General features: G+C 35.2%; 1 protein-coding gene across 1 annotated transcript; it reads left to right on the forward strand.

Annotated features, from left to right (window-relative positions):
- The first annotated feature begins 695 nt into the window (after nucleotides 1–695).
- LOC127083267 (uncharacterized) lies at nucleotides 696–2,449 on the forward strand. Its single transcript, XM_051023558.1, has 4 exons — nucleotides 696–999; nucleotides 1,088–1,225; nucleotides 1,302–1,507; nucleotides 2,138–2,449. Exons 1-3 carry the CDS (start codon nucleotides 742–744, stop codon nucleotides 1,482–1,484), a joined length of 579 nt encoding a protein of 192 aa, XP_050879515.1. The 5' UTR covers nucleotides 696–741; the 3' UTR covers nucleotides 1,485–1,507; nucleotides 2,138–2,449.
- Nucleotides 2,450–12,072: the final 9,623 nt, after the last annotated feature.

Below are 12,072 nucleotides of genomic sequence, written 5' to 3' on the forward strand. Positions count from 1 at the left end.
TATAATTGATAAATTAACCTTAACATGATTAACCCTAATTCTTCCAAAAAAATTTAAATAATAATAATTACTTATAAATTAAATTAGTATATATATAATTAATATATATATATATATATATATATATATATATATATATATATATATATATATATATATATATATATAATATATATATATATATATATATATATATATATATATATATATATATATATATCTTGTAAATAATTTTATTTATATATATGTGTTAATATAAATTAATATAATTTAGAAAAAATATAAATTCATAAATTAAAAAAAAAATTTAAAAAAAAAAAAATATTTAAAAAAAAAAAAAAAAAAAAACTTAAAGGGTAGGCGCCACTCCTAGTGGCGACTTGCCCTACCCTTTAAGGGTAGGCGCCAACTAGGGTGGCGCCTATGTACAAAATTAGGACAAAAATTGCCCAATTTTGTAATTTTTTAAAAAAAATGGATATTTTTGAAATTTTTTTTAAATTTTTGGATATTTTAAAAAAAAATTCGATTTATATGAGAGAGGATAGTCATAAAATGATATGATTAGTGAGTATATTGCATTATTAAAGGATCTGATCTATCTATGTAGTGGGCGGGTGGGTCATAAGCAGACAAGCCCAAAGAAAAAACAAAAGTCTACTTTTTCTTTGTTATAAATATATAGAGAATCAGTGTTTAGGGTTTACCTACACTTGACTGACTCACTTGTGATTCGTTTCAATGGAATTCCATACCGATTCCTTGGGCGTCACCCGACCTCCCTCAAAAAGGAGTGATTTCTGTAAATGGTATTGTGCTTTGAATTCCAAACAACTTAAAGCTCTTAAAATGAGTGATTTCTCTATGTATGACGATGATCCTAAGCCTTTCATGTTTATGGGCCGAGACTTTGTGTATAAGAATAAGGCTCAGATTAAACTAGATGAGGAAATTAAAGTCGCCATGGATGACTACAGAGAACGCTCTCGCAACCTAAGTGTAACCATCTCTTTCTATCTTTCTCTTTTTGCTATTTCAATTTGATTTGTTTTCAAGTTCGTGTTAACCTTGATTCTGGTAAACACAGAATTTCGATGCCATCAGCCGCCCAAAAATTTCAGATAGATGTGGCGGTGGTCCAGGACCCCTTCCTATAACCGAAGATGTTCGTCTTCGTCTCACTCCCCTCTGCAAGTTTGCTTTAGACAAATACAATGCTGACAAGGTTCAAAACTACTGCTATCTATGTTTGATTATTCATTCATTCATTGATCTATCAACTAATTATTCTTTTAATTTAGGATACACATTTTGTGTTTGCCAACATTGTCAAGAGCACTTGGTGCCCTGGTGCTATGTATTACATTACCTTTCTAGCACAAGATTCTTCCAACAACAACAACACCTCTCTTACAACTTTTCAGGCCCAAGTCTCCAATCTGAGGCCCGCGCCTAAGCTCTACTCGTGTGCCATTAAAACCTAACACACTCACCTCACCTCACCATGGTAATACTCTTGCATTAATATTATCAAATGGATGATTACATTTTTTTATATCTTTTCCTCACCATTTATAAGTTCAAGAGAAAATTTGTGCTTCTTAGTCATTTTTACTTTGTTGAAATTGTAGTCTCACTTTTTTAGAGTTACAATATAACCTGGCCTGCCCTTGCCCCCAAGTATGTTTTATTTATAATAACTTCATCTTTGAATGATTTGTTTGCTAAAGTATATGCAACCATGGTGTTTGGATGTTTGCTACAAATACTTTTAAGAACTTTGTTTCTTTGTCAACAACATTGTTTAAGCAGTTTGCGTGTAATACCTTTCTTTTGGTACGAATGAATTTTATAATTGTGTCTTATCTACTACCATTGATTTATGGAGAATTGTTATAAGATAGATGAATTTCAGTGCATATTTTTCATTTGATTTTTTTAAATGAAGTGATATGTAATTCCATGCTTGTAGTGATATGTTTCTTGAATTTTGGAAACTCGAAATATAATTTCTGCAATGCAACTCATGCTTGTAGTGTGACAAACTTTTAAACCCAACTTCATGAATAGCATAGCAGCATTATACTAACCGTATAAGTATTTACCCATTTCCTCTAATTCTTTATTGCTTTTGCAGGAAATGATGTATACTGCATCTACCTGCCGTGAGAATGTGTTCCGGTGAAAACAAGCCTTTTTCAGACTTCTGATTATAGTTTTAGACCCGTGCCATGCAATGCAAGGGTTTTCATCACTTCATATATAAATCGAACATTTATTAAGCAAAATAGACTACTGTGAAAACACATATCAAAGAAAAGCAAAGTTGAAATATTTTGGGATTTTAACTTGTACGAACTTCTGATTGTAGTTTTAGACCCTTTGCACGGTTTTATAGTGAGGAAATTCATTTTCTATTATCATTATGAAAAACTTGTATTTAGAATCATCTATAAGGGTGTCCATAGCAGCCCACAACACATATCTCACATCCTGTCACAGATAAACCATAATAAGTAAAACATCATACACATTTGCAACGACTAGAGTTGTGTCTAACATGATGTCTACCATGCAAAGATTGTTTGTGCCTCCTTTCTCGTGAGCAGTTGAGTGTTGATTGGTCTTTTTGGAACATATATCTGAGCTACAGAATGCATAAAAATAGCATCTGACTTCTGGAAGAAATTTGTGCATTTCTCTAAAAACCATAAAAACAAAGATAATTTACACTATTAACATGTTAAATTTATAGAGAAAAAATCGAATATAACAATATGCTTTTATGATAATGTTCCAACAACCGAATACGTTTTAAAATATGAGTTTTTAAACTTTTGAAGAATGATCATTCAAATCATATTAACGAGATTTTAATATTAATTTAAATTATTGTAAAAAATGCAATCAATGTAACATTCTATTTAAGATGTTTCAATTTATACCCAAAAATTGATTAAAAATATTAAGGATATGTTTGTTTCAATTGATTTTTTTTCAGTGGAAAATACTTTTGCTCTTTTTTTTTACAAAGAACGGTTTAAAAAAGTTTTAAATAAAAATTAATTTAAATAATTATTTTTAAAATATTATTTTAGATATTTCATCATTTTGTTATAATATTTTTTGGAGAAATTTTAAAAAAATCACTTAAATTTGAAGCTACTTCAAATAATTTTTCATAAAAATCTTTTTTGAGATACATATTTTTGAAAAAATTGTGATTTTGACTATATTTTAATCTTAAATAATTTATATTTTTTATAGGATATTATAGTATTATATTTGCAAGAGACCTTGCCTAAGATGATGCCCTGGGATCGCCCTAGGAGGGGGCGACGACATTAGGTCGCCTGGTTAAAGGTATCACTGTGCACTTAAGGGTATGTTTGGATTGGTGGTATGGGATGGAGTGAAGTGATAATTAATGAGATTCCATTGTTTGAATTTGCAAATAATGGATGGAATAGAATGGAACATGGTGGAATCCATTTCATCCAATTCCATTCAAATCTCTATTTTTTGTTCAATCCAATTTGGGGTGTATGTAATGGAATGCGACATTTATAATAAAATAACCAAACAATGGAGTGGAATCTATATTCCGTTCTGCTCCACTACATTCTGCTCCGTCATGTTCCATTCCGCTACGCTTCGTTATGTTCCATCAATCCAAACATAGCCTAAGGTGGGATAAAACGTGTATAGGATAAAAAGAAAGGAATGACCATTACTAACTCACGTCTCCCTAGGAAGTATGAAGTCAACATCCACTATTTGATTAAGTGGACGATGGCCTTTTCCGAGGGAACCTTAGGTCTAAGAGACCCCTATAAATACATTATCCCTCAAAGGAAAAAGATAGACTCTAAGTTATACACACTCTCCACAACTCAAAGAACACCATGCTCGTTACCGTCTAAATGTACATGACTAACCTAACCGCTCATCTACAATCAAGCAACGTCGACCCCCTGCAGGGCCTCTCACCTCACGTGAGTTGGTCCCCTTAAATAGTCTAAAAAACCACTGCATATGACTTCTCGTCATCGTGAGCAAACCCTCGTTACCAAAACGTGTTATACACCTACTAAGACCTCTGAGTCTCCCTGCTCTTGCAAGGGGAACATGCACACCTGTATTTTTTTACTAGTACAGTGACAACTGTGGCCCCCCCTAAAACTAACATGGACCACATCTTTCACTCCAACACCATCCTCCTCCTTTCCCTATAGATGACTAATATGGTCCTACATCACGAAGCCAACACCATTGCAACAATTTTTGTGTTTGTTTTCATCACTGGTCTAATTTGCTTGGAGAGACAAAGAAGACTCAATCAAGTTTCAAGTAAATCAAAAAAATATAGTGGTGATGGTAAGAACTTTGGATGAATTGCACACAATCAAAGTACACATTTGCTTTCTAGAATGTTAGCATGGATTTGAACTTTGTGCTTCATACAAAATCATTTCATGCATCATTTTGAAAAAATATGTTTCATGCTTGAATCACTTAGGTCTAAACACTATGCCAAACAAGACCTTAGACAGCGCTTTTTTTGGCCTTAGACAGCGCTTTAAAGCGCTGTCTAAACCTCCGCTGCTAAAGGTTTAGACAGCGCTTTTTTAAATCTTAAAAGCGCTGTCTAAGCCCCCCCTTAGACAGCGCTTTGGCCAAAAGCGCTTTCTAAGACCCTCCTATTTTAATTTTTTTAGGTATACTTTAGACAGCGCTTTTGGCCAAAGCGTTGTCTAAGGGGGGGGGGGGGGGGGGGCTTAGACAGCGCTTTTCAAAAAGCGCTGTCTAAGCCCCCCCAATTTTAATTTTTTTAGGTATACCTTAGACAGCGCTTAAGGCAAAAGCGCTGTCTAAGGGGGGGGGGGGCTTAGACAGCGCTTTTCAAAAAGCGCTGTCTAAGCCCCCCCCTTAGACAGCGCTTTTGCCTTAAGCGCTTTCTAACCCCCCCTTTAGACAGCGCTTTTTACAGAAGCGCTGTCTAATGTATACGAAAATTTTGTAGCTTTTGTTTTAAATCCCATTTTTTCCAGGTTTATAAACCAGAATTTCTACCTGTTTTCAACCAGATTTTGACAGACAGTTATCACATTTTATACATGCCATTTTGGCCTTTTTTCTACCAATTTTTGGCTAACAAATATATATATATACCAATTCAAACCAATTTTGTACACATTTACAAATATGACAATTAGTATCAAAATATATACAAATTTATGTACACATTTACAAGTCATTACATATACTACAAATGTACACATTAATTACACAAATTTATGAAAAACTTTGAGCTCTATCATGAATTGACACCACTCCTCTTTGATTTCGTCCACTTGATCCTTTGTATAAAATGCACACTTGAATTCCTCAAAGTACTACATAATAATATAACATATTTTGAATTAATTCCAACTATTTAATTATATGAGATATGTGTAAATATAAAAATAACTCATAGGTTAGAAATACATACATCGGTGGGAATCACTAATCGGCCCAAAGCAAGAGTATCCCGCATAAACCTCAACACGAAATACCCGCAATCTATTTGATTACGTTGTTGAGGACACTACATGAAAAAAAAATATGGATTATAAATCCTAAGTTTTATCAAGTGTCATCACTAATATAATAAAAAATGTGGTAATTAAAAATATACCGCCACTTTAATCCATGTAATGCGGTTGGCGCTCCTCCTTGAGGTTTGGATATCTCGTTGGGCCCGAAAAGCTTGTAGGACGCTAATAAAATAAAAATGAAGCAATTAGAACAATTCACATAAACTAAGAAAAATTTTGAACATTCTCACTTACGTGTCAATTAGGTCCTTCATATCCGGGTATGTTGTCCAATCATTTCCTAACGAGTCAAGATAATACACAATTTCTCGGATAGGATTGATTGCGAGCAACAACCAATGTCCACTGTAATGATTAGGCAAATGTTAGATGGTAACTTGGAAAATAATTATAATAGATGAATTTAGAATGAAATGCTAACCCGGTATTAAACGGTATAAAAAACAACTTCTCCGCATCTTTATTCTCCATGAGGATCCGAAGAACATACTCCGTCACGGTATGCGGTCTACTTAAGATTAAACCTAAGTTGACGCTCGCGGGTGCTAAGAATCCGAATGACTCGTCCAAATCATTGGGGCGCATCAATTTGTCATACAAAAACCTAATATAAAAACATCATTAACACCTCTTTTGAAACATAAAGTAAACCGGATTAACATAAAGTAAACATCATTAACATAAGTTGTTTAATTAATAAAACAAAGTAGACCGGATTTACCTAATATATGTATTGACAATGTTGACGCCGATTTCTTCATGACCAAAAACTTGCATGAAGTCTTCATTACCAATCATTTGGTCGTAATCAAAGCCGAAAATCCCTTCCTCCATATGTATAGTCCGAACACCTCCGGTCGGTATATCGGTCATCTCTAGAAATGTCCTGAGGCACGACCTATACTTGGTGGTAGGTTTTTTCCTAGCTACGGTCTTCTTAGCACCAGAACTTTTTACCCGTGCGGAGGCGTTCCTAACCTCCTTTATTTGTTGTGCGGAGGCATTGCTAACCTCATTTTCTTGAACCTACATGTCATATAAATAGTTAGATCAAATTAAGAATGTAACAACTTCCATGAATATATGTCATATAATTGTATATTACCTCTTTTCTTGATTTGGATTTTGTGGGAGTCTATTTAACATAATCAAGGAAAATATGTAACTAAAATTTTAAGCATAAATTTTAAACTTTGAATATACACATTAAAGTTAACATAAGTTTTAAGCATACCTCATATCCTACGCATATGAGGTTTGTCGGCCATGCAACAAACGAACCTACTGCTTCGTGCACCGTTGTTGCATCCGAATCATCGCTAGGATATGGTAATAATGCATTCGGGTCAACTGCAATATCAACTGATACCTTTAAACATCCAGCAGGGAGCTCTCTAGTGTGGAGTAATACTCCGCTAACGTTATGCACTTTTCCCTTGCCAACCATCCGATAGTGTGGTGACGACAAATACAGTTGACAATGGGAAATGCCCTAAAACCAATAATAACAAGAAATCGTTAATGTGTATATATGTCAAATACATAATTTAAGCAAATAGTTCAATTTAAGACAATTATATGTAATTACCTCTGGAATGTTCGGCTGAAAGGTACAGTTGATACTGTTTTTGTCCGAAGCATCTCTGTATACCGTTGAGGCGCTAGCCTCTCTTTCTCTCCTCAATGCATCAAGCTCAGCTTGCATGGCTTCCAATCTTGCATGAAGCTCCCGATTACTAGGAGCCTTTCCTTTTCTAACACTGAGGGAGGTCGGAGTGACTCCAAATCCCTTACCCCTCACCCGACCAGAATACTCAGGGACATCTAATGCCCGACTAAGTATGCTCTTAGTATCATCGGGAGATAGAGACTGAGATAGCTCCTCCTGAAAAATCAGATGAATACCGTATACTTGTCAAATATGTGTATAAAAATGTTATTCAATTAATGAAAAAATATTATACTTACACATTTCTGGTATACGTTTAAAACTTCTTCTTGTGGAACTCCAGATTTGCCCACACGGGCTTCCTTCCACAAAACATGTGCAGGAAGAGATGTTTCTGAACTTTCCTCCTTCTGCAGCTACACATTAAGTCATACAATTTGATCAGATAAAACTAATATATGATGAACAAATTTGTTTTCGCAATTTATAAATACTTACCATGGATTGTTCTAAGCGTCCATATCCGACACGTCCTTTTCGGTACGGATATGCGGGACTTGATGCTCTTTCCCGATTCGTAGCACTTATTCTTTGAAAAGTCGGGTCTTGTCTCTTGGATTTGAAAGCTTCCCATTCTTCAGCCGATATCAAACTTTCATATTTTCTAGGAAGCTCCGCATCCACAAAATTACCATCCGCATCCTTAAGGAACTTGGATGATAAAAATGTCCGAAACCCTCTAAGAAGCTTTCCGGCCAATTTCATGCAAAACCCTCTTCTTTCTTCTTCGATGTTAAAACATCGCTAAGAAAAACATACAGATTGATAGTTAGTATCGGTAATTGAAAAAAACATAATTGATACCGTATAATTAAGGGCCAAATGATTGTACCTTTATCTCACTCCAAATTTTTTCTTTGGACTCTTTCAACTCTTTATTTCTCCAATCATCACATGTAATGGGAATTTCATTCCTTACTAGTGCACCGATGAAACTAGTTAAGGTATGCCCATTAGGTTCTATAAGTTGTCCCTGGTTGTTCCAAGAGACATCTAGTATGATGCCTCGAGATCTTCCTTGGACCACCCTTCGCATTACTGTGATGCCTCTTCGGATTTCTTCTTCCGCGGATACTTTACTAACTTCCTCATGTTGGTCATCAGCCATGTCTAACCTGTAATAAACCAAGGAAACCATCAAATATCAAATATAACTTATAATCAAAACAATTGAAAACAAAAAAATAAAGAAATCATGCATTATCAGATATAACTTATAATCAAAGCAATTGAATACAAAAATATAATGAAATCATGCATTACCACATATAACTTATAATCAAAACAAATGAAAAAAAACATAAAGAAACCATGGATAATTTACCTAAGTCACTAACATCTCTTTCTTTTCTTTGTTGGAATATTAATCACTTGTTTCTTAGCAATGCGTACGGATGAATTGATCCAAATTCCCTCATTATGATCGTTTCTTATATATGACTCATCCGGTATAAGATCCTCAACTTCATCATTTCTATTCAACTCATTCCGTCTAATGCATGACTCATTCTCAACATCAATATCACATTGATCGACACCGCTATCATCAGTCACTTTGTTAGAGAAAAGCACTATAGACCATTTTGTACTCTTCGGGTCATTCACATAGAACACTTGTTTAGCTTGAGATGCTAGAATAAAAGGTTCATCTTTGTACCCCACCCTAGTAAAATCAACTTGCAAAAATCCAGACTTATCCATTCGTATGCCACTACTATTCACCCACTTGCAACCAAAGATGGGAATCTGAAACTTCTCGTAATCAAACACCCAAATATGCTCAATAACTCCAAAATATGACAAATTTGCATATTTGGGGTTTAAGTCCTTCATACTTGATATATGCATTGCTTCAGCTAGCACGGTGACACCACTATTTTGCATAGTACTCTTATCATCTTGTTCTTTGGTATAAAATGTGTATCCATTAATTGAATATGCGCTATGAGAAAACACATGCAAACTTGGACCATACGCCAAACATCTCAACCTTTCTGTTACCGAAGAAGGATCTGAAGAGCGCTTCAAATAAATATGATCCTTCAACCATTGTATGAAACTTTGATTGTGCTCTATAACTATCCAATTTTCATTTCTGTTCGGATTTAACCTTCGGAGTACATCCTTGTGCATTTCAACATATGGCTCAACCTCATTATTATTGTGCAGAACATACAAATGAACTTGATCCCGTTCATCCCTTGATATTGTCACAATTTTATTCCCAATTAATTTTTTACCTTCCATTTTGTCGAAAATCTGAGCTCTGGGGAGTCCAATCGATTGAACGTTAGACAAATATTCAGTACAAAACTCAACAGCTTCTTCAACAATGTATCGTTCAACAATACAACCCTCTGGTCGACTTCGGGATTTCACGTACCCTTTTAATATTTTCATATACCGTTCAGCAGGGTACATCCATCTCATATAAGCTGGTCCACACAACTGTGTCTCTTTCACAAGATGAACAACTAAATGAACCATTATGTCAAAAAAAGACGGAGGAAAATACATTTCAAGCTCACACAAGGTAATTACAATCTCTTTTTGTAGTGTTGGTAAGATCTCGGGATCGATCACCTTACTACAAATTGACCTAAAGAAAAAACACAATTTAGTTATGGCACTTCTTACTTTTTCAGGCAAAATAGAACGTATACCTATCGGTAGAAAATGTTCCATTATAACATGGCAATCATGTGTCTTCAAATTCTTCAACTTGAGGTCTTTCATAGAAACAAGTCTTTTGATATCAGATGAGTATCCTTCTGGAACCTTAACTTCACTCAGAGACTTACACAAAATTTTTTTCTCCTTTCTAGATAAAGTAAAAGCAGCAGGTGGTAGATATGTTCGTCTTCCTTTCTTCACGGGTGCTAATTCAGTTCTCATTCCCATTTTTAACATGTCCTCCCTTGCTTTAAGGCCATCCTTAGACTTGCCTTTTATATTGAGTAATGTACCGATAACACTTTCAAATACGTTTTTTTCAATATGCATAACATCGAGAAAATGTCTCACGTACAAAGACTTCCAATATGGCAATTCAAAAAATATCGACCTTTTCTTCCACCCACCTTTCACAATCTTATGTGCAAAAGGCTTGCCAAACTCAGTACGCACATCTTTCACCTTTTCAAAAACTTGTTCACCTGACAATGCGGGTGGAGCTCTACGATGTTCGGTGTCTCCATTGAATGCTTTTCTCCACCCACGGTAGTGATGTTTAGAATGTAAGAATCTACGATGACCGAGAAACACATTCTTCTGGCAAAGTTCCAATCGAATCGTATCGGTTCCGTCTTCACAAACAGGACACGCACGTTGACCTTTAATGCTATACCCAGATAGATTCCCGTATGCTGGAAAATCATTAATTGTGCCAAACAACATCGCCCTCAAATTGAAACTTTCTTTCCTATATCCATCATAAACCTCCACACCGTTCTCCCACAAAATCTTTAAATCTTCGATCAGAGGTGTCAAGTATACGTCTATGTCATTCCCTGGTTGTTTAGGCCCAGAGATTAACATAGATAACATCATGTACTTACGCTTCATACATAGCCACGGAGGTAGGTTATAAATCATAAGAATCACAGGCCATGTGGTATGTGAGATACTTTGAAGACCATGTGGGTTCATTCCATCAGTAGATAATGCCAATCGAAGGTTTCTTGCTTCTGATCCAAACTCAGGATAATCATTATCAATCTTCGACCACTGTGGTGAATCAGCCGGATGCCGATACATTCCATCAATAATTCTTTCATCTGCATGCCAAGTAAGATGTCTTGCATCGGTTTCACTACGAAACATGCGACTAAATCTCGGAATTATCGGAAAATACCATAAGACTTTTGCGGGAGATAATCTTTTCTTATATCGAGACAAACCGCATTTAGGGCACTCAGTTAACATTGCATATTCGTTACGAAACAAAATGCAATCGTTAGGACAAGCATGTATCTTATCATAGCTCATGCCAATAGAGCACAACATTTTTTTTGCCTCATAGGTTCGATTAGGAAGAACATTATCATCCGGTAGCATTTCTCTCATAAGGGCCAACAACTCTGTGAAACTTTTATCCGACCATCCATTGCCCGCCTTTAAGTTGTACAACTTTAATACCGCAGAAAGTCTTGAGAATTTAGTGCAACCGTTGTACAACGGTTTCTCTACATCGCTTACCATCCTCTCAAACATTTCAGGACAATCATGAAGATCTTCTTCCAGTGCTTCTACAATCTCTTCAACTCGATCACAATCGTATGTTTCCGTGTCTTTGTCGTATGAAGCATAGGTCGTACTACTTTTTCCACTCGATTCAACATTCTCGTTAATTTTCTCACCATGAAATATCCAGCACTGATAACTTTGATCAATTCCATGCCTCAGCAAATGCGATTTCAATCCATGTGCGTCAACCTTACCAATATAACAACAACGCAAGCAAGGACAATGCATTCGTCTGGGGTTTTCAGCGTGTTGAACAGCATACTTAACGAATTCCAAAACCCCACTCTCGTACTCTTTGGTCATTCGATCGGCACAGATCCATGTTTTATCCATGGTTTTCCTACTTATTAAAGTAAACAATTAATCCATACAATTATAAGCTAAGGTAGTATCTTTGAATATCCTAACAATTATAAGCTTTAATTCATTTTAAACTTCAAAAACCTATACATAACCAATGTTAATATAAACTTCAATAACGTATCCGATACGCCAATA

This window comes from Lathyrus oleraceus, chromosome 5, assembly GCF_024323335.1.
Source record: "Lathyrus oleraceus cultivar Zhongwan6 chromosome 5, CAAS_Psat_ZW6_1.0, whole genome shotgun sequence".
Lineage (NCBI taxonomy): Eukaryota > Viridiplantae > Streptophyta > Magnoliopsida > Fabales > Fabaceae > Lathyrus > Lathyrus oleraceus.